Here is a 27,344-nt window from a genome sequence, read left to right as displayed (position 1 = left end):
TTCAATTTTCAAGCACTCATCTGAGGAAACATCATACTTTAAGATACCTTTGGTGATACAATTTCTGAAGGGACTCACTAATGTGTTCCCTCCATCTCCCTTTCAGGTTCCCGTTAGGGACCTTAAGCTGGTGTTAAAATGTCTTAAGTGTGCACCATTTGAACCACTCCATTCATGTCCTTTAAGGCTACTAACATTCAAGACCGTCTTGTTGGTGGCCCTAACATCAGCCCATAGAGTGAGTGAGTTGCAGGCACTATCCTCTAAACCTCAGTATTTGAAGTATTTCATAAGGACAAGGTCGTCCTCGGGGTCAAGCCTTCATTCCTACCTGAGGTCATTTCAGACATTCACTTAGGACAAAAGATTGTGTTAACCACTTTCTGCCCTTCATCTCATCCTGACAAGGAGGAGAGGTTGCACAGGCTCAATCCACAAAGGGCTCTGAGCTTGTCAAAACCTCGTCTGGATCACCAACTGTTAATGGGTTACACTGGTCATAGATTGAGACAGGCTGTAACAAAAATAAAAACGAAACTAAAACAGACCTTCTCCAGATGGATTATTCTAGCTATTTCCAAATGATACAGGCTAGCTGGCAATGATCCCCCAGAAGGCTTGAGAGCCCACTCCACTAGGGGCATGGCTACTCTTGCTCTGCAAAGAGGTGTTCCTATTAAAAACATTTGTGAGGCAGCTACTTGGTCTACAATACTCACTTTTACTAAGCATTACTGCCTTGATTCTTCCTTAAGTCAGGATGGAAGCTTTGGGAAAGTTGTCCTCCATTTCGTTCATGGAAACCATTGATGGCAACATTTTTACTCCCTCCACCAAAACAAACACTGCTTTGGGAGTCTATCAAAGATGAGAAATATGTAATCCATTCAAAGAACAAATTACTTACCCCTTGTAACGTTTTTTTGACTGGATGTTCATCCCATGTAGTCCTCATCGCCCCTCCCAACCTACCCGTCTCTAGAATTTCCCATGTTACTGCAGCTTTGGCCCCTTCAGAGCCTAGTCTGGTCAAATCTACGTTGAAGCGGGTAGTTCTACTTGAAAAGGACATGAAAAAACAGAACTGAAGCCAACAGGCCCTCTGCATGCTATATATGCCTTCGATGACATAATCCTCGAGACGGAGGCCCTCGAGGGACATAGAGTCGACTGCATTGACACACAGCACCCTCTGCCGATTTTGCAAAGCTTCTGAAGCTGGATATTGAAGATATCAAAGATGAGGAATACGTGGGTAGAACATCCAGTCGAAAGAACGTTACCAGGGGTAAGTAACTTATTCTTCTATTGCGACTCTAGGTTCATTCCAGACTCATGGAGAGCATCTTCTGAGGCCCCTATTTTTCAATAAGGGCAACATTTAAGGACCCAGGGAGCTCCTAGCTCAACTTCTAAAATGTTTGCAGGCCTTTAACTGCAGGACTTGGTCTCTTGGGAATCCTCCATTAACAAGCTGTCAAAATTCCATCAGGCTTTTGGGCTCATTCTGGGATTACACTAAATGGCCTAATAATTCAGTTTCAGAAACATCCGGCCACATAGAGAACCTCCCCACCTCTACATATGGATAGTGTAGATTTGGCCAGTGCTTTTGATACAGTGGAGTGAAGCCACCTTTGGAACAAATTGCACAACTGGCGAATCCTGAGGGGGTTGTTCAATTTGCAAGTGCAGCTACACACTTGCTCATCATTTCAAATAAGATTGGACGCGAAGGAGAAATTAGGTGCTTCTGTTAGTGCCCTGACGGGGAGGGCTGCTTGCTCCCTGTTTTTTTAATGTATACGTTTTCACACCTGGTAGAACAGATTTTAGCTTGCCATTAATTTCCTCCTAAAATTGGCCTTACCATGATTCTAGCTTTACTATTCGCAAATGATAGTATTGTTTGACAAAACATATGTAGGCCTCCAACAATCCATCAACGCATTGAACAAATATCTGGCCCAGAATAAATTCATTTTAAATTTAAAGAAAACTGCAATACTTGTATTCTCTGGTAGAAGAATCAGAAATCATACTGACTGGTATATCTCGGGGACCAAGGTCGGAATAACTCGAGAGCAGATTTTTCAATTTACAATAAAGTTAGGAATTGGTCCATTAACACTAGAATAAAAACAGAATTAACACTAGAATAAAAACAGAATTGGCTGCTCTTATTGCCCAGTCGAGGAAGATCGAGCACATTTTCACTAATGCCTGTCATCCGGTTCAATGCAGGCAAAGTAAAGCCAACAATTATATATGGCTTGCAATTAATCAAGTTGGATTATAGTTCTATAAAGAACCAAGGGTATATTTTGGAAAAAGCTTCTGGGTCTCCCGATGTCTATTCCATATGTGGTTGTTTGGCAGGAGTTTGGGCTGCTTTCTTGGGAGTCTATGATGTATGCAGCGAAGTTGGGACTTTTTCGGAAGATCTTTTGATCCACCTCCGGCTTCCCTTTTGAAGAACTAAAGAAAACACTGGGTCATAAGCTATATAGGCCACTGGTCTAGTTTGCAGAAGAATGTGACTGAATCCTTCGAAATATTGAATTTGATAGAGAAACGTGATTATAAAATCCAAGAGGGTTTAAAAAGATTTGAAACTGGTAGAATGGTGTAAAGATCAGGATGGGCTAGCAAAGTATACATTGTATTCTGACATAGCATTACACCACAGGTAACACAAGTGCATGCTAGGATATGTTTACAAATTTCCAAATCCATAATCTAGGCATGATTTATGAGGTTTAGGTTCAATTTATTGGGGACGTTTATAAAGGTGGGGCCATATATATATATATTAGTTTGACGTTGGGTGGGGGGGTTTCCCCCCACATATGTTACAATTGACCTTCACAATTCGGTCAATTGTTCGAACAGTTGTAAAACGACCAATTTGTATACAACCTTTGTAACAACCAAGAAGGCCTTGAGTCATTGAACCATTGGCTTATTGAGTGTTCATCACTCTATAGTTTGAGGCAGGTTTAATTTGAGATATGTGTTTTTAGAGTAAAAAATCTGTGTGGTGGGAGACAACCAGAGGGTGCAGATGTAATGGCTGCCTGAGCCATAGTCTCCTCCATCGCCAAGCGCAGACAAACAGAAGAATGGTCAGAGCAAAGTGTTGAATACCATGATCAAGTGCACCTGAGGAACTAGAGCACGTTGGGACCGAAGGAAAGCTTATTCTGAACCATACCACCCGACGAATGCAGCCTGTGATGAGGAGGAGCTAATGGCCGTCGCCATTCAAAAGTGAAGGAAGCAGTCTGGCCTGAGTCATAGTGCGGCAAGCGGAATCCCCAGCAGGTCAGTGGACCGCCCGTGGAGAAAGAAAACATAGTATCGGTAAGGCGGACCCACAGACCACTAACAAGGAAGCAGACCCTGCAGGAGCAGCCCCATTGTGCAGCATGACGCTCAACCCAAAGCCGCGCTGTAATATAGATGGCCCGGGTGGGTGAAACCTCCCACCCCCAAAAACGCACAATAGCCCCTGCATCCGCCATAAAAGAAGGCCTGAGCGGGCCCAGACTTCAAGCCATGGACCGCGGCCAGACAGCAACAGGCTTGAGTTCCACAGAACATGGCAGCTGCAAAGAGCCTTAGCACTCTGACTCTGCATTAATTGTCTGTCCGGTCCTGAGGAACCGGTCCTCTGCAGAGTTTGCTAGGCTTGTTGGAGACCTAACCAGTCAGCGGAACAACTTTTAAACAAATGGCGCACTAAGGGGGAACCTGAGAATTACGAACGGCACTGCAGCACAGGGCAAATTGAGGGTAAACCCGGACAGACCTCTAATCTACCCAAAAAAACGCGTGTTGACCTGCAGGATACCAGCGACTATTAGCCCAGGGGCAAGATACCAACGTGTGCGCCAGCCCCCAACTTGGACACACTCACAGAACTTAGACTACATAGCTTCCGCCGAAAGTCGACTGAGATGGAGTTGGAGCAGGTGGCACCCCTACCAGACATCCCGGGTGCAGGCCAGGACAGTTCAACCAAGGCAGACATACGAATGCTGTTAGGAAATACGCTCAATTAAACCCAGCCTTACCATAAAGGTCACTAACCTGCAAGTAGGAATGGTCAATGTAGAAGACAAGATAGAAGCTTTAGAAAACAACCAGTTGTCCGCAGACCTCAGTGATGAAAACAGAGGCCCGCCTCCAGGACCCAGAGCAAAGAAAGAGACCTTGCACTGAAAATTGGAGACTTGGAAACCGGAGCAGCGATCGAACATTCGCATCATGGGCTTAAGTGAAAAGCAAGGTGAGACTGTGTCGTTCCTGGAGAACCGTGTGAAAACTTGGATCAACTAGCTTTTTGACGCCCCACAGTCCACAAACCTAGAGTTTGACAGAATTCACAGGGTAGGGGGCCCAGCAAAAAATCCAAGATCTGTCCTCGCTAAGTGCCACTACTTCAGACAGTAAATCAAGCACAAAAATATTTCAGGACTTGTTGGCGACCACGCTTATCAAATGAAAAGAATGCCGTCCGCTAACAAACTTGGCTGCAAGAGCAAAGAGTGCGGTATAGGTTGGGGGGCGTTCCCGTTTTGATTAAACTTTGAACACCGTGTGGAGGAATACCGCATAACTTCAATGGAGGAAGAAGGGGGCGCCCTGGAAATCCTGCAATCAGGAATGCAGGAAATGGCTCGGGATGGGTCACGCAAACCGCAGGGCCCCATAGACTGAGTTAAGTCCTATGTGCCAAGCAGGCGCTGTGCACAGGGCATCAGAAAGTTCCACCGCTTTAATACCCCACAAGGATTGGGCGGAGGTTGAACACATTTGGAATAAAGGGTTTGTACGCACGATAAGCCCAGAAGGTGAAAGGGGGTTCTAGGAGGGGCACGAACAAGCGAAAAAGTAACCTAACAAAGTTAGCTTCTATCCTCTGTCCTTGAGAAGCGATGTTTGTTCGGAGAAGTTTAATTTTTAGCAATGGTGAGCTCCGATCATTCAGTAAAAATGTAGAATTTTCAGTTATCGCTCTGTGAGGGGCTCCTGAGTGTGGCCCTTCTTTTGTAAAGGGCGTCTCAATCAGGAGTAGAAGTGTCAAAGATGGCACTTCATTTCGTTGCGGGGGGTGCGGGGAAATTCACATCTGGGCATAGAGGATGGCATCAGCAGCACACACTGGGGGGCAGGGGTGCGAACACGGGCTGATGTACAGATAGAAAGTTTAAGCCTTAACTCGCCGCACAAGCGTTTAATGCTGATGAGGGAATTTAAACTCTCCAGAGTAGATATATTGTTTGTACACAAAACAACATTCAAAAAGGGTGAAGAATTTAGGGTGGATGGGAAGGAACTGGGAGGGGCACTCAGGTCAACACAAGAAAGGTGGGGTGGGCATTATATATAGGAAATCCTAGGGATCTCTTTTCCTTTTTAGACACCTGGAGGACCGGCCAGTTGATATGTGGAGGCTACTTTAACGTTATCAGACCCCACTATGGACTGGGACTCCATGAGGCAGGGAGCGACCCCCACCTGCCCCCCCAAAGCCTCCACAGAGTCTGAGCTGGGAAAAATTCCCCGATTTGATAAGAGCAAATTACCTGACGATACGAAATGCACCCGCAACAATGGCTTTCACTTTTTACTCGCCACAACACTTAACATATTCGCGACTTGATTCTTTTCTAGTGGATGCAGCAACTCATTATGCAATACTTGATGCTGCCATAGAGGTAGTGGGATGGTCGGATCACAAGCTGTACCTATTAGAACTCCACCTAGGCCCCCCTCTGAAGAAGGATCGCAGGAGGATCTGCAATGATAATCTCTACAAAGGTGAGATCTTTGGAAGCACCCTTAGCGAGGAGATGAGAAGTTACTTCTCGATCAACGGTACAGGCGCTTAAACACAGTATGGGAAACGGCTAAAGACACTGTCCGGGGTGTCTTGATAGCGGAAGGAGCGTTCAGGAATAGATTCAGGTTGCTTAAGTAATTGGCACTAAAAAAGGAAATCAAACAGAAGGAACAGTTGCTTCAAGCTCAAACCACCCCTGAACAGCATTCGAGCGCTACGCAAAGAAGTATGTGACATATGGCACAACCAAGAGCTGACCCAGCCTGGGTTTCTGAAGCAAAAATGTTATGAGAGAGGTGACAAGGACCACACCATGTTGGCAACACGATTACGGAAAAAGGAGTGGACACGCCTGTATGTAAAGTTAAGGCTGAAAATGGGGGCGGCAGGAACGATTAATCCTGTTGATCACTGAACGCTTCACCCGCTTCTATACTTCCCAATACTCTGTGGATGGTGGGGGTTCGGAAGAGGATATTGTACGATAACTATCAAACCACCCCTGCAGCCCATTAACTGCCGACACCTTAACATTACTTAATGCCCTGATAACAACCAAGTCCAGAGTGCCATATCAAATCTCAAAGCGGGCTTGGCTCTGGGACAGGACGGGTTCACGCCTGCCTTTTGTAACTCCCTCGCCCCTTTTTTAACTAAGCTCTTTAATAAAATCTTAGACAACAGCCAACCCCTGCCATCGTTGACTGAATCTCGAATAATAGTCATTCCGAAAAAAGGGGGAAAAAGATGGCACAGAATGCACTTCATATTGCCCTATATCACTTATAAATGTAGACGCTAAGATCTATGCAAGTATCTTGGCAGGCCGCCTTTCCCAAGTTCTACCCCACTTGGTACACCCAGACCAGGATGGATATGTAAGGGACAGGCAGGGAGCGGACCATATTCGCAAAACCTTAGATCTCATAGCCTTTATAAATGACCATGATGACTGTCCAACCCTGTTATCCATTGATGCAGAAAAGGCATTAGACAGGGTGGAATGGCCTTTTCTCCGAGCAGTCATGCATTGAGCCGGGTTGGGTCCACAATGGATAACCAGTATTTAAGCGCTATATCAAGGCGCCAAAGCTGAAGTGGTGGTCAACAGTATCCCTTCAGCGACTTTTCTTTTGACACTATGCACTCGTCAAGGCTACCCCCTGTCACCCCTTTTGTTCGGCCTGGTTCTGGAACCGCTTGCTCAGGCTATCCGAGCCAATGCCCAGAAAAGGGGCCTGGTCAAATATGGGCACGAGTACAACCTGGCATTATTCACAGACGATATAATGGTTTATCTAACCAACCAACTGAGTCCATCCCGGCCCTTTTTCCAACTTTGGCGGAATATGGCACAATATCTGGGTTCTGAACCAACGTGAAAAAGACCAAGGCACTCCTGTTGAAGTGAGTGTTGGGACAAACTCCCAAGTAGACCAGAGGGACACTAGGTGTTTGCAGACTCTTGGGCATACCAGCTATGACCCAAGCTAAAACGCCCAACCCGCAGGAATACCTTATTTACATAACCTTTGTCATCCAAGCCCACGAGTCAATAGTCTAGGTTATTCACCAGAACCTTTTTAACTCTAAGACCGAATGTGCCCTGCTCACTATAACGAGACTAATCAATACTTCATCAATACTCGGCAATACTAAACAATACTCAATACCCTCCATCACACCCACAGTCGCCATCGGACTGGGTCAATATTTACGTTCCGTGTGGTGCTAGTGCTGCTCGGCTGCCGGCTTCCTGTCAAGGCGCTCGCCTCCCCGTCCTGGTCTGCCTGGACAACTCTCTGACCTCGGGCAGTATTATTTCCAAGGGTCTCCTGACGACCTTTAAACGGGCATGGGTTTTCCCATTTTCTCGAAATGAGCATCCCGCAATATCTCACGTTCAATAATGGGGGCCGGAGAGTGGGGTTTGACAGGACAATCACAGGGCTCTCATCCTGTATTTTTGCTTTGCATTCACAGAAGGTTCTCTCATTGCAGTCCCTGTTGTTGTTCTACTCTACTCTGACTAACATAACGGTCTTATGTCATCTTCAGTCTGCAGGGAACATGGATGCGGTGCGGCGGTCAACTGCTTACAGTTTTCCTGATCAATTCACACCATTTGAAGGCCGGGTGCACACCATTTGAAGGCCGGGTACTTTCCCTCCTATGTCCTAGGACAACAGACTGATTTCTGATGTCAGACTTCAAATTCTTCTTATTGGAGACAAACATTTCCCCAACCCATTTGAGACAACCTTACACAGGACATGACGCACAACACGGCAATTGCCTGCTTTCAACAACCCTCTCCTTCTGCATCTGCTCTGTGTACGCCCCGTAATCCGCAGGCCAATTCTCCCTGCCGACGAAATAGTCTTGTCTATGTCCAACGGGATCCCTGGGAGTCACATCCGGCGACCCTTGAGTTTGGCCGCAGGGCAGCGGCAATCCGTTTCAAGGCACCAATTGTCATGGAAAAATACAGAGTATTCCGATGGATTAGTGAAATGTTTTATTAGCAGTAGCAAAGCCACAGGACAGCAACAAAACGGCGGTACCAAACTCGCTGCAACACCCCAATCTCCTCAAGGTGAGGGTTTTTATTTTTCAGTTGAGAGGCAAGCGTAAACTTGACAATTTCGCTTAAAGAAACAATGTGTCAAGAAGGACATTGTCCCACCATACGAGTGTAAAGCAATGGCTGCTTTCTCACATTCTGCACAGTACAATGTGGCTCGGAAAATATACAATGGAGTAATTCATGCAAGGTAAGCTACCGCTACAGTTTTCACACGGTTGGGTAGGCAAGCACGCTCACTATATGTTCACTTCTGTCTTCTAAAGCCGCCTTGTCTAGAAAAGCAGCAGCCTAAAACACGCTTACTTATGCTAAAAGGGAGACCTATCAGAGGCGAGAGTTGTGGAGGTGATTGCTGCTACACACTAGGCGATGACGCTGTCGAAGGTAAGACATGCGCAACAGAACATAAGGCTCACCTCACAATAGCAATAAAACACGTGTTAAACATGGCAGTTTGTATTAGCAGCACAGTATTATAATGCAACCAGTGTTTGTTTATTAAAATGTGCCCCACAATAGTCACCTAGGTAATGTTCATCAAGACTGCACCACCAAGTTATCTGCAACCTGCAGCTCACCAGATGATTTTTTTCTTTACTATAACGCCTATGATCCTTCACCATATGCTGGCCAAGGAACATGGGACCTGAAGTCCAAAACACCTAGTGAAACAAATGTTGCTGACCTCTAGTGAGTCTAAGAAGTAAGACTATATGGATTGCAATGCATTGGGAGTGTAATGTGAAATTCTGGACCAGATTATGTATTGTAACAAGTTCTGTAAAGGGGCTGGAGAGTTTTGTAGGCGTGCGCCAGGGGTCATACAAAGTTGGGGAATGAAAGGAGATGAAAACTGAACCCCCATAGGGCCCTTGGGTGCAACACCTAATGACAGGCTGGCTGAATGCATTTAGTGGCATACAGTTTACCTACAAAGCAGGTTGCATGTATTTCTAGTTTGTGCTACAATTTCCCTTCTCAAGTGTCTTTTTCTGAAATGCTTGTTCTTTCAATTCTAGATATCTGAATTTTGGTAGAGTATGAATTAATTTGAACCATGACTACTAAAAATACAGGGAACTGAACCAATTTGTAGTGATCTTGCCGTTTGTCTTTTCAGGAGCTGCTTTCACAAATGCACCACTATAATGCAGGTGTAAAACAAGGAGCCCTCTTGGGGCTTCGAGACCTGCTGTCTATGCATCCTGCAATGATTGATGCACATATTTCCAGTATTGTGAGCGAAGTGGCTGCAATGTTTACAGATAAGGACCCTACAGTAAGGGGAGCAACAGTTTCTCTGCTAAGATCGGTGTCTCCCAAAATACCACTGAAGCAAATGTCTCCATTTTTCCCTTTGGTAAGCGCTCATCTTTCCAGTGCCATGACTCACATCATCGAAGGAATTCAGGAAGATTCGTTGTTAGTATTTGATATTTTATTGGAAGAGTATCCATCACTTCTTGCAGGTCGCAGCAACATGTTGCTGAAAAACTTTGTAGAGCTCATATCTCACCATCAGGTGTCCAAGGGAGTTAAAGGTGGAGTCAAATCATCGGCCTGGACACTCTCTGTCAACCCTAATCGTACGCTTACTTCCCAACAATGGAGCCTAAATGTGTTAATCAGACTGAAAAAACTCCTCCAGGCTTTATCAGACAATGCTTCAAATAAGTCGGAAGAAGGTGAACGACATTTCGGCGAAAAAGACCTTGCTGACCACTCCCATGACATCACTTGGGCAGAACATGCTAGTGGTCAGCAGCACATCGAACTATATGAAGGTGGTGGCCCTCAGATGGCACCATTCAGTCTCAGGTAAGAATATTAATGTAGAACTTGTTGCAGGTTTAACATATTGAATTGCTATTATAGCCACTGTACATTTTAATTTCATTGTTCTTGCAATAATTAATAGAATCAAAAATCTGATCTAAGCTCAGAATGGTTGCATAAAAGGATTTTCACTCAATAAACTGCACTTGTTGAGTTCGCGTTTTGTCACATGGATAACTTCCTGTCTGCTTTGGTGGAACCTGCAATTGTTTTTTGGCTAATTGTTATGCTCATACAGAAAGTGGACAGATTCAAAGTCCCAGCAGGCAACTATTAGAAAAGGTGGCCAAGGTATTAGAGATGGGGGAGCTGAAAAACAGTAGGCGACTTAAAAAGGAGTGGACCAAAAAGCATATTCTAGTGTTTCACCTGAAGTTGAAATGCGAGGGTCAAGTTGGGTCCCCTATGTGACATTCTTCAACTGAAACTTGTTCAGGGTTCATCAATGCTACTTGCTCTCCTTAACAAGCTAATTATGTTTACTGTTACCTGACTCTGTGTGCAGTATCTCAAACAAGAATGTATAGTATCACAATGAGTTCTATGAAATGAGATGCTAGTAAGGCCACACAGAAATTAAGACTACAAGCATTGCCAGAGGCTTTCTCCATAGGTTTAGAAAGCTAATGGTGATCGACCAATGTTTGACGTGAATGTCTTACAAAGTTAGCAAATCAGCTTTGTCTGTTCATTGAGGAGGCCTGTGACCAGTTCATGATAGAGTGATAGCCAAACTATTACCACAGCATTTAACTATTTTGACACAGAGTACCTGCTTTCTACGATATAGTACAACAAATCTGCCCTAATTGATATGGGTTAATAAACGGATTAATAAACGTTCTTTCGCCACATAAGCAGGTCTCTGATGCCAGGAAATGAGCGAAAAAGGGGCAATACTCACATCTCTATTGTGGAATGGGCAGGCCTGAACTGCATGCCTCCATCCCACAAGAGTCTTCCTAACCGTGTAAGTAATGAAGAATCGCAAGGTACTGCACACTGAATACACCTGCAGAGGCGCCATGCTCTGTTAGCCCACTTGAGAAGCATTTTCCACAAAGCAGCCTTGTAATTGGCAGAGGAATCAAAACTGACATATCTCGGGGCATGTAGTGCTACCCCCCATGACACCCCACCCGAAATAACTTCTTCAGGAATACTGTCTCAATTCGATCTGGACTGCCCCTTTTGGGGTGGGACCACACCTGATTTGCATATCTTTCCCCTTCTGTAATGGCTTGGCAGGCTGAAAAACTATGGTTTGGAGGGTTGCCCTGAGCTGTGCCTGCGGTTATGATTTACTAAAAACCTTCCAACCATGAACTTTTGGTTTTGCTGGAAATATTGCCAGACACACTGTCAGTTTTAGGATAACCTATCTTTAGTTGTGCTTCACTTGAAGGACTTTAAATGTGGTGAACCACTCGGTGATTGAGGTAAACCGAATAAGTAAAGAAACAGCATTGGTTGAGATCTCCATGGCTGTTATCACGCCTTCTAACGAAAACGGTGCAAAGAAGATTCATCATAACACTGTTGGTTTTCCAAATCCAGGCAATTTGTCCCTTCTCCCCAAGGGCGAGCCCCCCCTATGGGTCTAGGGAGGTGAGCACGCTACGCAAAACCCTCCCTAGGGTACAGGGCCAGTGGGATCCGACTGCAAGTGATTCCTCCTCTCCTTCTGGGAGAAGGATGCCCAAGTAAGGGTTTTGTACCACCTCCCTTTTCTCCTCAGTCCCAAGTATTCATTGGTTACATGGGGGATGAACATGTCAGTAATGTACAGATCCCGTTAAGAGTGTAAGCCTTGGCTCCTGTCCCAAACTTGTTACCGCCTGTTTCAAGAGAGTGGAACCAATTTACTCTCACCTTTGGTTCCCAGGAGGTCCATAAAGAACCATGGACTTCAGTACTGAGAGGGAGAAGCAACTGAAGAGTGAGAAACGCCAGCCTCAGCGACTGTGCTGAGGTGGGAGTCCCTACCTCACAGGAGGAATGAGAAGGAGGAACCACGTCTTCAGCGTGGTGAGTGGAGTGTCTGGGAAGCCCCCAGAATACTGTTGCTTGGTGCGAGGTTGCAAACCAGGTATTGCCGAGGTCAAGCCAGGAGCAGCGGGTCGACGTGCTGCCAAAGAGACACCCAGAACCCATTTGTTCCAAAAGGTAGAAACTGCTGCAAAGGAACCTGACCACACAGACTGAAGGCATGTATGCGACAAGGAACCACACTGGCCATAGACACCGAAGCCCCAGATGAACACTGCCACTGGAAGAAAGATACACAACCTGGTACCAAGAGCAGACAGAGAGCAGTGAGGCCACAGCAGAGCTCACACCAGGCTAAGTATCTGTTTACCCCACGAGGGGGTGAGCAGGCTGGGAAAGCCACAAGCCCGGGCAATGCTGAGAGTACAAATTACCCATGACGTGGTGAAGAAACTGATATACACAGGAAGGCTGAGCAGGCTTACTGTCCAGTCCGGACTGAGAGTCCAAAGACCCTACGACGGGGTAAGACAATAATTTTACTCTGAAGAGCTGACAAGCCCAGGTCAGGCCAGAACAGTTAAATGTCCCCAATGGGATACGAAATCCCACAACTCGAGTAAAATGGGACAAGGAAAGTATGCTAAAATGGCAGACATTGTCAAAGGAGGTGTACTAAGTATTGTGAATAGTGACCAATAGTGGCCAGGTGGACCTGTAAGTTATACAGAGGAGAATGCATCCTGAGAGTCGAGTGTAGATCTGTTTGAACTTACTAAAGAGACATGTTTTCTGCAAGGAGAGAACCGAGAGACATTTATTGCTTTTGTTTTTAACCATAAGGTCTGGCCCAGGGCAAGAAAAGACAGAGAACTCTTTAGGTGGGGGTCCGAATCCAGCCACTTGAAGCCCAGGAATAGTGGGATTGAAACAAACCATAGGATATGAAATGCTAGGTTATTTATAACGGGCTTAATACCCAGAGGTTTCTAAGCGCAGACCCGGGGATCGAACCTGTCGTGCTCTGTCATCTTGCTTCCAAGGCGAGCATGTTGCCCCTGAGCTATCCTCCCGAGACCACTAAGGTTTGGACAGAGGACAGCATATTTTCTTCCTCTTTTACCTTTTCCTCTGGGCACTACCCTATAGCTTAACAGCTTTGTGGAACTAACCATGAAAAATGATTGAAAGTCTACCCAACAGGGATTCATTTGTATTTGTATTTGGTTTATTTATAAAGCGCAACCAGGCCCAGGGGCATACGGGCACGTTAGTTTTTTGATCATGTTACATAAGAGTACAGTTACATTAGCAAGCAGTAGGCAACAGTTACAATAGTTGCGGTTACAAATAAATACATACATTGGTATTACAGGTACAAGCATACATGTTGCAATTAAGGCAGTGGGCCGAAGGTGAGACAGATAGTAATATTATTTACAATATGTACAGTGGGGGTAGGCAGTAAATCTAAGCTCTAAGATGTTAAGCTGCCAATGTGTCCAGGTCATGAAGCCAACGTGTGGGGTTGCGTTTAAATAGGTTGAAGGAGGTTACAGACCTGATTGGAACAGGTAGAGTGTTCCATAGCTTTGAGGCTTGTACAGGGAAACAAACTCCTCCCGAGTTATGGAGTTTGAATCTTGGTATAGACATAGTGTTAACTTGAGCTGTTCTAAGTGGTCTTGTAGATGTGTGTGGGGTAAGTTGGTTAGAGATGTAGGATGGTGCGAGGTTAGCCCTGGCTTTGTGGGTAAGGGCAAGAGCTTTGAGGGATATTCTGTGCTCTATAGGGAGCCAATTCAGATTACGTCTAGTCTCAGAGATATGCGACTTCTTAGGGATGTTGAGGGCTGCCCTAATGGCGTTATTTTGAGTTACTTCAGGTTTGTGAATATTTTGCGGCTAGTGCCTAGTAGAGGGCATTACAATAATCTACTTTGGATGAGACTATCGTTCCAGCACGAGTAATGCAGTTGGGAGTGGAGAAAAACGGCCTACATGCGGGAATAAGTTTACATGTGTAGGCGGCTGAAGACGCTACTGCATTGGTTTGTTTGGTGAAGGATAATGTGGCATCGAGGTAGATACCAAGGGTTTTAGTATTATTAGAGACGGGGACGGGGATGGGGTTACCATCAATAGTGAACAATTTGAAAGCAGTATTTCGTTTTTTTAGGTTAGCGTGAGTACCAAGGATAATCAACTCAGTTTTTTCGTCATTGAGACCAAGTCCATGGTGTGCCATCCACGCTTGTATTACTGCGTATATTTCATTGAGAGTTTTGCTACCAGTTTCATAGTCGCCAGAGATAGGAATGAGTATCTGGGTGTCATCCGCATAATTAGTATACGTGACACCCAGATAGTCAAGCATATCGAAAAGGGGCTTCGTAAATACATTATAGAGCATTGGGGACACGCAAGAGCCTTGCGGGACACAACACGGGACTGGTGAGGGTTCAGCCGAGTCAGTAGGAGAAAAGACCCTCATGGTTCTGTTAGCCAAGAAGGAGCTGGTCCAGGCAGTGGCTGCGTCAGAAAAGTGAGCTGCAGATTTCAGGTGGTGGCAAAGCGTTTGGTGGTTGACCAAGTCAAAAGCTAAGCTGCTGACAGATCAAGCAATAAGAGCAGTGCTAGTTTGCCATTGTCTTTTAAAAATTGAATCTGAGTAGTGAGATCTATTAGGGCAGTTCCCGTGCCATGTCTAGGTCGGAAGCCGGATTGCCTTAGTCCCAGAAGATTGTTTGTTTCTAGATAAGCCTGTATTTGCAGGTAGGCTGCTCTATCTAGTATCTTTAGTAAGAAGGGTACAGTTGTTATCGGTCTATAGTTAGACTGGTTGGCTGGGTCAAGAGTGGGTTTTTTGATTAGTGGGATGACCCAGGCTTCTTTTAGGTTATCAGGCACTACTCCCGTTTTGAAGGAGGCGTTGATAAGGTTAGTAATGAATGGTGCCAGTTCATGAGCTGCTGCTTTGATAATCTTCCCAAATTGAGAGGGGTGAGAAACTAAATGGTTTACAGGTTGGCTCAAAGGTAGGTGACTTGTTAGGAAGTTGTTTGTGATCAGGGTCAGCGAGTAACAGGTCTTTTTTCGCATTGATTTTAGATTGTAAACGGGCTATTTTATCTAAAAGTGCCTTCTGGATGTTGCTGCACCATAGTGCATCCGTGACACATTTATCAATGGGGGCAATCGGGGATTCTAATTCTTTTAGAATCTTAAAAAGTTCTTTTGTGTTAGATTCCGCTTGTTCGATCCTTTTGTTATAGGTGTCTTTTTTGGCAAGTATAATAGCTTGTTTATAGCTAGAAGTTGCTAGAATTAGTTCATTTTTATTATTTACTGAAGGGCACTTTTTCCAATGTGCTTCTGCAGTTCTCTTAGTTTTACGTAGTTCTCTAAGATGCGGCGTGAACCATGTATTCAGGTGACGTTGTGGTTTAGGTTTCCGCAATTTTAGGGGGGCGATGGTATTCAAGGCTTTCAGTATTGCCCGATTGTAAATGTCTACTAAGACTGTGGGGTCGGAGGTGGCCATGTTGTCAAGAAGGGGAAGTAATAGCGGTAGGAGTTTATCTGGTGTAATGTCTTTCTTATTTCTAGTGCGGGTGGCTGGAGCGATGATAGGAGCAGGGTGTTGTGTGTTGGCTTTGATGGATAAGGTTATTTTATGATAATCCGACCAAATACATGGATCATTGGATAGAAGATTGATCGAGCAGTTAAGGTTCGTGAGCCAGTCCAATGTTCTTCATTTGATATGTGTGGGTTCATGAATAATATGGGTATGACCCAAGTCTGATAGAGCGTTAGCTGGATCACGGGCATTATTATTCGTGGGGTCATTAAAACCAAGGTTGAAGTCCCCTAGTAGGATAGTTTGTGAATTAGGTTTAGTATCGGTGGATACAAGGGATACAATATCCTCTATGAATGAGGAAATGGGTCCTGGTGGTCGGTAGATAAGGTGCACTGTTGCTGTGTGGTTAGGTGATAGCGGCAGTTTGATGGACAGGGATTCGGCAGAGGGAATTTGAGCATCCTGAATGACTCTAATGTCGTAGGTGTTTCTGAAGATGAGGGCAAGTCCGCCTCCCTTCACTTGGTTGGTGTTTCTATCGCATCTTATGATAGCATAGTCATTTGGTATAGCAAGGGCCAGAGATGGTCCAGAGGCTGCATTAAGCCAGGTTTCCGTAACTGCGAGGAGATCAAGCTTTTCATAAGTTATGAAGTCAGCGATGTCCAGTGTGTGGGCGGATAGGGACCTAGCATTCACCAAGGCTGCTTTGATGAATTTGTCTTTTGCAGGAGTTTTTTGCGATGGTAGAGATGGGCCATGTATGGTGACTGGGGCTAGCTTGCTGTCTAAATCAGTGGCCAGATTAGCTAGAGTATTGTTACTGCGCCGAAGTTTGTTGCTCTTGTGGGCGTGTGGCTGGGGGTTTTTGAATCGCAATCGTGCTCCTAGTCTGAAGTTTCTAATTGAGATCCTTGGGTGGTAAGAGAATGTTAAGGTTGGGGCATAGTTGTTAGTGATGTTACAGGACATGGATGAGCTATTATAAAGCTTCAAGTATGGATGTTGTTTTAGTGGGGTGGTTCTAGAATTGAGTCTGAGGTTTCTATTAGTAATAGCGCAAGGTTGATTGGGAGTTGGTCTGGTTGCAAAGTGGCGTATCCAGAGTGCTGGATCATCCAAGTAAGGGTTGGCAGTGTACATAGTAGTAGTCCAAAAGGTGTGGGTAATAGCTAATTTAGGTGTGGTAGTGTGTTTGTGTGTTGGTTAGTATGTAGGTAGGGCTGGCCTGTCCAACGTCTAGTGTAAATGTACATTAGGTGGAGGAGTGTGGTCAGGCACCAATACATAGTGGAAGTGAGCTAAGCCAGTGGGCAGGGATGGAGGACTCAGTGTGTGTAGTGAGTACTATGTCTGAATGCAAGGCTAGTGGCGCAGGCAGTACATAAGTTCAATTGAGAACACGTAGTTCATGCATGAATGATCAATGCTCATTTCAATGTAAAGAAGGGGTGAGTCATATTTTTCTCTCATAATATTCAAGAAAGAAATACTAATGCATCCATGACTAAAGAAATGTATAGAACAATGATTTTACTGTAAACATGAACGCCAATTACAGCTATATTTTATTTTCATCTTTTGTTTTTTAGTCAGCATTTTTCTCTCCTGATGAACCATTTAAATAAGAATGGGGAAACATGTGTTGAGAGGACAAACAATTGAGAGAATTACCAATTTGGATAAAACAATTAATTGAGAACAGTTATTTTGGAAAATCATTCGGATCAATTATCTTCAAACTAACTTGTTATCATTTAACTTGAAAGAAATAGGTGTGAAGCAACACCAATGAGAGACTTATAACATTGGTAAACTGTATTTGTACTAAACAAGTCAACAAACCTGGAATCAACCCACTTAAAGTGATCAAGGTGTGACGCAACACCAGAATATGAAGAATAAAAACTAAAAAATTAGTACAAGCTCTTAAATAACTCAGTATTGTGTCAGCTTGCGTTTTCATTATTTGACTCACTTGTAAGACATTACAATTTCATTTTGATTTAAAAGGTTGGTGCATTGAGAATCATTCCCATTCAAACCTTTTTACATCCCGACAAGCACCATTTTTATTATTCTCTTTGAAGTTACAGAACAACCATCACAACTATGGGGTCACTTGAGGTTTCTTTTCCGTTAGTAAAACTTGTTAAACCATGTTTTCTGGTCCGACTCCTATTTGTGACTTACCACACTAGTCTAAATGAACACAGAATCTCTCTCGTGTCTCTTCCCCAACTGATGCTGGCTGTCTGAGTAGGGTTTTTAATTTTCTGTGGGACTCTGAGCAGGCCTCCCTTCTGCCACTTGGGTTTCTCATTGGCTCTTCTGCATGCATAATAAGAAGTTGCATCTCTCGCCCTTGATCAGCTACTAACTGAACTCTGTTCTGACATAAACATTCCAAGGCTCAGTGATCCTGAAGATAACACAGTTGTTGTTTTCTGACATGGAACTATATTGCATTGCTACAGCAGTAATGCAGAACACTGTACCTCGTGAACTATATAAAATAGAACGCATCTTCTTCACTTTGAACAGTATGAACTATGTACAATGTAACACATCTTCTTCCCTTTGGCAAGGGACATGAAAACGAAGAAACAAATCAAACAACACAAAACATCTCATGGGAGTTTGTGTTACTCGCACAAGTGTGATGCTTTACACAAATTACCTCTTCACCACATGCTCTTTATTCCAAACCTCTCATCCTTCCAAACAAACAGCATTTCCTAGATCTTCACTCACCATCCTTGCTTTGGAGTACTTGTTTGGTCTTCCTCGTCCATCTGGGCAATTTGATCTTTACCTCATCTCCTAACATTCATCGATTTTACATGCATGTCTTTTGTCATACCACTTTTTGCTTACATCTCCTTTCGCCCTCTCTCTGACCATCTGAACATTTACCCCTACCACTTTTGCACGCCACATCCACACAGGAACTAGCAACGTGGTGGACTTGCTACCACACATCATCTCAAATGGTTTAACTCCAGTCACCGAATGAGGAGTATTCCTGTAGTGACACTCTCCAACGCACTTCTCTTCTCCAATCCCCACCAAACTGTGTTGACATCCGCATCCCTTCCATGAGCGTTCTTTTAAACCACTGTACACAACTGTTGCTTTGGAGATGATGTAAGGCTGCCGTCTTGTGTTTGATATCATTCTCTATTGCCCATAGTTGAAACTCCTTGTAAGCAAATTTATGGAACATTATCTGACACCACCACAGCTGGCCACCCTTCTTTCCAAAAAATGTCCTCATGGAATGTTATCATATTCTTTGTGGTAATGTCCTTAAGCACACCAACTTTAGGCCGCTTTGCAAGAAAATCTATTTACCACCACCACATAACAATCTTGTTATCCATGAAAATTCAATGGCCCCAAAATATCTATGGTATCCCATACCATCTTTGGACGATCTGGCACGACCATGGGGGATGTCCTAGTTTCCACAACTTTGTTGGGATTCCCACACCCCCTACACTCTTTGACCTTCACTTCCATAAACTTGTCCATACCTGGCCATCAAAAATCCATCCTAATGAGCGCCTTGGTTCTGCTGATACCCATGTGGGATTTATACCCCAAATATACAGTCTTCTCACACATGCTCTTTGGGACAACTAAACATTGCCTTCTACACAGTTTACCCTCCGTTATACACAACTCCTCTTTAATCCCTCAATACACCTTGATCTTCTCTCGAACACTATCATCCGCTTGAACTGCACCTTACCTCTGTCAACTTCATGGCCTCCTGATGCACTTTGTCCCCACCACAAACTTGAAACCATTCCTCCCCCTATTGAAGAGCCTCATCCACCATAGAAATATCTTTATGTATATAAACTTCCTGTACCTCAATATCATCACACTGCAACAATGGTTTCCTGGAAAGGGCACCAGCCACTACATTGACATTGTCCTTACCATTTACATGTTCAACTTCAAATTCCACTCCATGTAGCCTTGTGATCAATTTCTATACGCGGTTGGCACACCATCTAAAACTTTTTTGTTGAATAGGTCAATCGGTGGTTTGTGATCGGTGCGAACCACAAACCTTCTACCGTACATATACTCTGAATTTCATTACTGCCTATAAAATGGCTAAAGCTTCCTGTTCAATAACCGAGTAACGCCCTTCAACCTCCTTGAGCGCTCTAGATGCATACGCTATGGTATGTTGTCCAGTTCCATCCTTCTGCAGCAACACTCCACCAAGCCCACATTCAGAAGCATCCGTATATACCACAGTGCGCACACCGTCTGAAATCTTTAAAAACCAGTGCTTTTGTTATATCTTTCTTTATCAAAACACACACACACCTTTCCAGTCACATTTCTTTCCTTTTCTCATCACCCTTCTCATTTTCAGTTTTATCCGCTAAATCCTTCACAAATGTGGAATAATATTCAGATCATCCCAAAAAATGAAGACCCCTCCAACCTTGTTTGCTGGCGAAGACCTATCAGTAATGGCTTGAACAGCACTTTCCTTTGGCCTTTACACCCTCACTCGAAATGCTGTATCCCAGGTAAGTCACTTACATTTTCCTGAACGTGCACTTTTCCAATGTCTGCATTAAATCAGCATCTTCTAGCTTACGCAACACCTTCTTTAGTTTTTCATCATGTTCCTCTAGATCTCTCCCTCACACCAATATCATCTTGATAAAACTTGATCCCACTCAAATCTTGCAAGATGCTGTGCATGACGCGTTGAAACACACCGGCAGCAGAGATTAGTCCAAATGGCATCCTGACACTCTTTAACAAACCTACATATATAATGAACGTTAGTATATCATAGGATGCTGGATGCATTTTCACTTGATGTGCAGATCGAAGGTCTAACAAAGAATACACTTTTGAACCATTTAAGACTGTGATCGTTTAGTCTATTTTTGGTAATGTGAACTTTTCTGTGATGATGTTCCTATTGAACTCCCTAAGATCGATACTGTCTTAACGTGCCATTGGCTTTTTTCACAATCACTATTGGGCTAATCCATTCTGAAGTCTCTGATCTCTCTATCACAACTTCCTTCAGCGTTCTTTCTAGCTCTACTGCCACTTCTTTCTTATAAGCCAGAGGTACTGGTCTAAGTTTGGCAGCAAAAGGTACAGTATTACTTTTGAGTTTTATCTTGTGTACACAATTTTTTTAAACAACCCACACCACCATCAAACACTTGGGGGCCCATCCAGCTATGGCAAGGTCACCCCTGTCTACTTCACTTTTGACTTTTTTGTGCTCATCTCTCGCAACATTACATTCATTGTCTACTTGCTCTCCCCTATTGGAGCCGCCTGACAGCTCCAGGATAACACATTCCCTCCAACATCTGTTAATCTTGGATTCTGCTGTTTTTCCTTTGGACTCTAACAGGACATTAATTTCTCCTATTATGGTCATGGGGTTCTCACCATAGACTTTTACATTTTTTTTTAAAAAATACAAGTACCTAAACTTTCTTGCCAAGATTTGTTGCTAATGAGGGTGTAATCTGCACCGCCATCCACTAGCATCTCAATATCCGCGCCATTTACCCCAACAATAGTTTCTTAACCTTTACTCCACCCACAACATTGACTGTATCAACAACCTGTATATTAATACTCTCACCCACATCAGTGTCACCGTCACACTCATCTTCAATACTGCCAACATCACTCTCAAGACCACTGTCAAGACTGGAGGGGGGTGTCTGTAATCCTGCTCTCTATATCGTAGAGGAGAGGCACAGAGGACCGCAGCCAAGATTCTCTATTTAGTAAACGTGGGCGAGCAATCAAGGTTTAGCGTCTCAGGAGGTGATGCAGGCTGTTTCATAAGTACAGTGTAGTCCCCAAGCACCCACAAAGGAATGGCCACACATTGTATTAGTTCAAACACAGTCTTTATATAATTAAGGTTCAAAGTTACAAAATCAGAATAACTCACTTTGTGCTCAGTTAATCTACAATGGCAAATATATACAGTTCTAAGTGGTACCACAATTATTATCAGATATCATTAAAGTACATCAACTGTACTCTGGTCAAATGTCACACAAATCAATTAATAAAGGTAACCAACAGTAGACATAGGAGGAAAGCAGTTGGTTAGAACAATTGGCAGACTACTGGCCCCTACCACTAGACCCAGTTCTGTGTGGAGATCCCCCCCCCCGGGCAACCTGTAAGATAAGGATATACTACAAGCACAGTCCATATAGTGTTCAATGAGTTTTATTCTCTTCTAAAATGCTTCTACCACCCCAATATACCTGGAATAGTAGAGTGCGTCGAGGGATCCTTCTTGAGTGACTCCCTTTAAAGCAGGAGCCATGGATTGTCGATGGGCCTCGAAGAAAGTGAACTCTGCGCCGAGAATCCTCGATTGAAGATCGGCGGGATCGAGGCTGCAGCTTCAGTTCTGGCGGTGCTCGTCGACGACGCCGTGCAAGGATGAGGCGTGCGGGGCACCTTGATGTGGATAGTTCAGGACCGCAAAGAGTTTGTGAAGAACTGTGGCCCAGCAAGGGCGTCGAGTCGTCCGGCGTCTCTACGGTCTTTGGGTGACGGGAAACCCACCGGCGGATGCTCCTCGGCACGTCAACGGCCTGGCCTTCTCCTGCGGGATACGGCGGTCTGCGGTGCAGACGAACGCATCTGGGAATCAAATGTCTGAATCAATGGAGCGTGTGGCTCTGCTCGTCGATGGCACAGCGTCAAGCGGTCCCCGTTTCTGGACAACACGGCTTTGACGGGCCTCCAGCGGTTATGGTTCTCTCGGCGGTCCCCATTTCCGGTCGGCAGCCTGTCGAGGGTCTGACTTCCAGGGAGCTTTGGCAAAGGTTAGCGGTGCTCGATGGTCCCTCGGATCTCGGGAAGTGGGCGCCTAACCAGGTCCTCTCTTGTATCGGTCTCGACGTCACGGTGGCTTTCAGATTGCAGTGAAGGTAACAGCAGTCAACCATCTTCTTGGGGCATGGCTTCGAGATCAAGCATCCGTTTCGACTTCAGGTTCTGAACGATTTCTAGCAGTGAGAGGCCCTGAGATATACTGTTGATCTCCCATTCATTTTGCTGGGTCACACTCAGGCAACCAATCACTCAGACGGGCATTCAGCAGTCAGTCAGAAAATCAGGCATACAGTGCATTCAGGCCATTCTCCTCCCTCTCAGACACTCAAAACAAGGTATGTGTACTGGGACAATTACCCAGCCATTCAACACTGCATTCATACCAGTTTGGGTCAGGGCTGTCTCAGTCATTGTGTTTCATACTAGAAACCAGACATCCACAACAAGAAGTGCATATTGGTCACACACTCCATTCACCCAGGTCCCACCCACAGGGTGTACCCACAACATACAGTTACTGGGAAGGCTCCAGCCAGTCTGACATGGACTTCACTACAATACCATGGTGTCATGATCACTGCTTCCAAGGAGCCAGGACCAGCCCAACGTCCTGGGAAGCAGGCCCTTAACCCTAATCCTAGGCACCAGCCGGTCCCCACTGGGACCTTTTGGACCTTGTCCTGGCGCCGGTGGCACCAGGCTCATCAAAACCATCGGTCCCGGCACTGGAAGCGCCGGACTCATAATGTGTGAAGATGCTTGGGTGGACTTACCTGCAGCAGACCATGCTGCTTACTTACCAGCCACTTAGAAGTCCTCTGTGAACAGGAACTACTTTCTTACCTGGGTGGGGCAAGCTCCACTCCCTGGATACAGCACTGGAACTCTTGTGGAACTGGAACTCTTTTCTTACCTAGGCGGGGCCGTGGAGGAAGACGCCTCATCACTCCAAGGCTATTTAAACCACACCCGATAGATGAAACGTGCTTCGCGTTATTCTGCATCTGCAGCAGAACGCTCACCGAGTCTGTTCCAGCCTTTCTTCTTTCGATCCTGAACCTGCAAGAATTATACTTACCATTCCTGTATCCAGTCAACAGCAGCACCTGCAAAGACAAGAAACAGCAGGTTAGCAAGGCAACCTTTACTCGCAGTGCTTACTCACCAGATCCATCGGCTGCGGCCATTTCTTCACGCTGCACCTCCGCCTGTGAAGACAAAAGCATTGTTATTACTTACCGGCACTCCGCGAATTCTGGATTTCTTCACGCTGCATCGCCGCCTGTGAAGACAAAAGCATTGTTATTACGTACGGGCATTCCGCGGACTCCGGCGCTGCAACCCAACTTCTGAAAGACAAAAGAAGAGACATTAGACAGGTATTTACTTACGCCCATCGCGCTCGTCGCAATAGAACACCTGCAAATACTCCGGCGTCTCTTCAGCACGAACTAAGCTGCAAGGGAAAAAGACAGTTAGAGCGCTTGCATTTACTTACGCATTTCCAGGCGCTTCACTCCATCTTCCATCTCAAGAGTCCTGCAAGACAAAAAGAGCAAAGCATTATACAGAGTCCTGTTCAATATTAACGTGCCATGCCCCTAAAGACTATAAAGACTAAAAAGGTGTCTGGAAACTCACCGCTCGTGCAGTTAACGACGGTAACGATCCTCTGAGTTCAAGAGGCCTACGTTTCACCAGTGAAGGAACTGGCAACGGCACCCTGCACCAGACGCAGATGGAGAGTCTAGCATTCACCTATCTAAGGTGAGCACGTTGACCTGGGGGCTCTACGGAGAAGCTAGGAAGAGGGAGAGAGAGAGGGACATTCAACAACCCAGACCATTAACCCCCATATTCTTTCACCTACAGAAACCTCACCCTACGAGTTCGACACACAGTGCGAAGAGGTTCGACCCCAGAAGCCAATCGAGTCCTGCACATCACTTTTCGAGTCACAGACACTTTCTGCCAAGACCAGCGCCTCTGTGGGAATCAGATGAGCGTTACACATGGATGGATCTTCCACCCAACAGCCAGTCAGGGGGAAGGGACAGAGTCAGGGCTTCCCAGGTCTTTGGGAAAACAAGGTAACGGGCAATAGAAAGCAAGAGGCCGCAGGGGCCATCTTGTTTCCTATCGGGAATCGACTCATTCCAATGGCACGGCTTGGGTATCCCAAAATGGAGGATACTCGGAGCACCTGTCATATTCAGCATGGAGCTGCCTCCCACTCATACCCTGTTCTGTGGGCCACACACAGGTGTCCAAAAACATACACTAGGGGCACAGGGTTGTACCCCCACCCACGTGTGCCATAGGGGTATCCCATGGGTCTGTACACCAAACCAAAAATAGGAAGAGCTGCACTGCCAGGAGTCCCACATGGACTCCTGGGCAGAAAACAATAGATAAAACAAATGAAAAAGGAGTACAGGTCAGGGAGGCCCTGTCCCTCCAATGCATTTCCAACATCACAATCACCACCCCAAAACCTGGAACATTTGGACAAGTGTCCCCCTTCTCCTACATTCCATGAATTTGACGGTGCATTCCCTGTCCCTGGCAAAGTGGTCCATGTTTCCACATCTGTAGCACCCTCTGGAAACTCTGGAACTTCCCTGATTACTGCTGGTCTCTCTGTACTGTGGCTGAAAACCTCTCTGTCGAGGCTTCCACTTGGTGTCTTTGACTCTGTTTCTGTTGTTAATAGTCCCTTTCTTTTGTATATTGTATGACCTCTCTCTTTACCAGAATGGTCTCTGTTCCTTCAATACTCTTCTTGGCTTGGTCATCAACCCTTCCTTCCTTGGCTAATTCCTTGATACACAGCGATGTGTGCAAAATGTTTTGCTATCTCCACCACTGTCTAGATTCAGATCTTTCTCTTTCCATAATCTCTTCCCATAACTCTTCTTTCACCTTAACTCCAGCACATTTATTCATCACCTGATCTTTCAGGTGTTCCTCTTGGCAGCATGGTTTGAATTGGCACTTGACCGCTAGGCCTCTCAAAACCGCAAAACACTCTGCTATGGTCTCTGCCTTCCAGAGGCGTTGCTAGGGGGTGGCTAAGGGGGCTATAGCCCCCGGTCTTTGGGTTGTAGCCCCGGATAGAATCTCAGGAGCTACAGCCAAAAGACTAGCTAGCCCCCAGTCCTGACAGTTCCGACATTAGCATAGCCCCGGGTCTTGTCCAGACCTAGCAACACCCCTGCGTGCCTTCTTTTGTTCTCTTGTGGAAAATCTGTGTCTAGATCATTTCAAAGTGCTGATCAAATTTTTGTATGCTAATGTCAATATCAAATGGGCTCATATTTGTACCTTTTTTTTTTTATTTTGTGTTTTGGCTCAGACATACATTGTATAAACCTTTCACTTGGCCAAAAACAAAGACAAAAATGCTCACACTGATATGAAAACTAAAAGCATTTTTACATACAAAATTTAAAAGAAAAACATCAGGATTCATAAGAACATATCACATGAGTGATTATAGCACACTGTTTTCCTTGAGTTAGTATGCACCATCTTAATAGCGAGATGTTCTTCAATAACCAGGAAAGAAAGCCACACAAAGCCAAAATTAGCGACTGTCCCTGACCAGCCATCAGACTGATCCAGGTAAATTCATTGAGCCATGGTACACAGGAGTTTTATGCTCACGGCCTGAACAGACACACTTAGCATGTGTAAATCGGGAAAACCAATGTGGTGAGGAACGGCAAGCATACATTTTTTGAAAGAGCACAGGCAGACCTTTTCAAAGGTAGGTGACTCGTGCAGGTTACAAAAGTGTATGGTGCCTAAAGCAGCGACTAAATGAAGGTAACATTTGGGAAATGAAAGGGTTGTTTGACAAAGGACACCAGCACATGGGTCAAAAAGTTTTGAAAACCACACAAACGCAACAAATATTATACAATCCCGCATTCCCACAGGTGTCCCGATGAAAACTGTGCCTCACATGTGTGGGTGCACCTACCTGGGCGCCAAGGGGAAAGCCTAAAACACAAGTAACCCCAAGTCTGTTTTCGCACCTCAATTTCACACTCTGCAGACGGGCACATCATACAGGTGTCCAAGCCACCAAGGAAAACTGGGAACCCCATGCATTTCCGAAAAGAGGACACCGGTGCGAATCTGCAGAGGTATGATTTGCGCAAATCGGCCCAGAATGTATTACCCAGAACCCCGTCAAAGTCTGAAATGTGCCCAAAAAAAACCACATTTTTCACTTTGTCAGGGGTTCTGGGTAAAACATTCTGGTCCGCTTCGCGCAAGTTGGACCTCTGTGGATTCTCACTGGTGCCCTCTTTTCAGAAATGCATGGGGTTCCCAGTTTTCCTTGCTGGCTTAAACATCCTAGGCCCAAATCTGTAGGTTGCCCACATGAACAAAATGGGCTGTGGCGAAAGGCTTGGGGTTACCAGCGGGTTACCCTTTTCCTTTCGCCCCCCCGGTAGGTGCACCCACACGTGTGAGGTACAGTTTTCGTCGGGACACCTGTGGGAACACGAGAAGGTATGACATCTGTTGTTGGCGACCTGTTTCGGTGAGTGGACACAGGGAAATGTCTCTGAAATTGGCTGGAAATGAAGACAATTCTCAGACATTTCACTCTGGCC

At 45.2% G+C, this 27,344-nt stretch overlaps 1 protein-coding gene across 1 annotated transcript in view; it reads left to right on the top strand.

Annotated features, from left to right (window-relative positions):
• Positions 1-27,344, top strand: part of TEX10 (testis expressed 10) — a 926,719-nt gene that overhangs the window by 143,671 nt on the left and 755,704 nt on the right. Inside the window, exon 2 of the mRNA XM_069620605.1 lies at positions 9,556-10,253. Coding sequence (XP_069476706.1) covers positions 9,556-10,253 — 698 coding nt within the window. The remainder of the gene's footprint in view (positions 1-9,555; positions 10,254-27,344) is intronic.

This window comes from Ambystoma mexicanum, chromosome 5q (assembly GCF_040938575.1).
Source record: "Ambystoma mexicanum isolate Mex_15411 chromosome 5q, UKY_AmexF1_1, whole genome shotgun sequence".
Classification (NCBI taxonomy): Eukaryota; Metazoa; Chordata; class Amphibia; order Caudata; family Ambystomatidae; genus Ambystoma; species Ambystoma mexicanum.
This window is presented reverse-complemented; position numbering and strand designations above follow the sequence as displayed.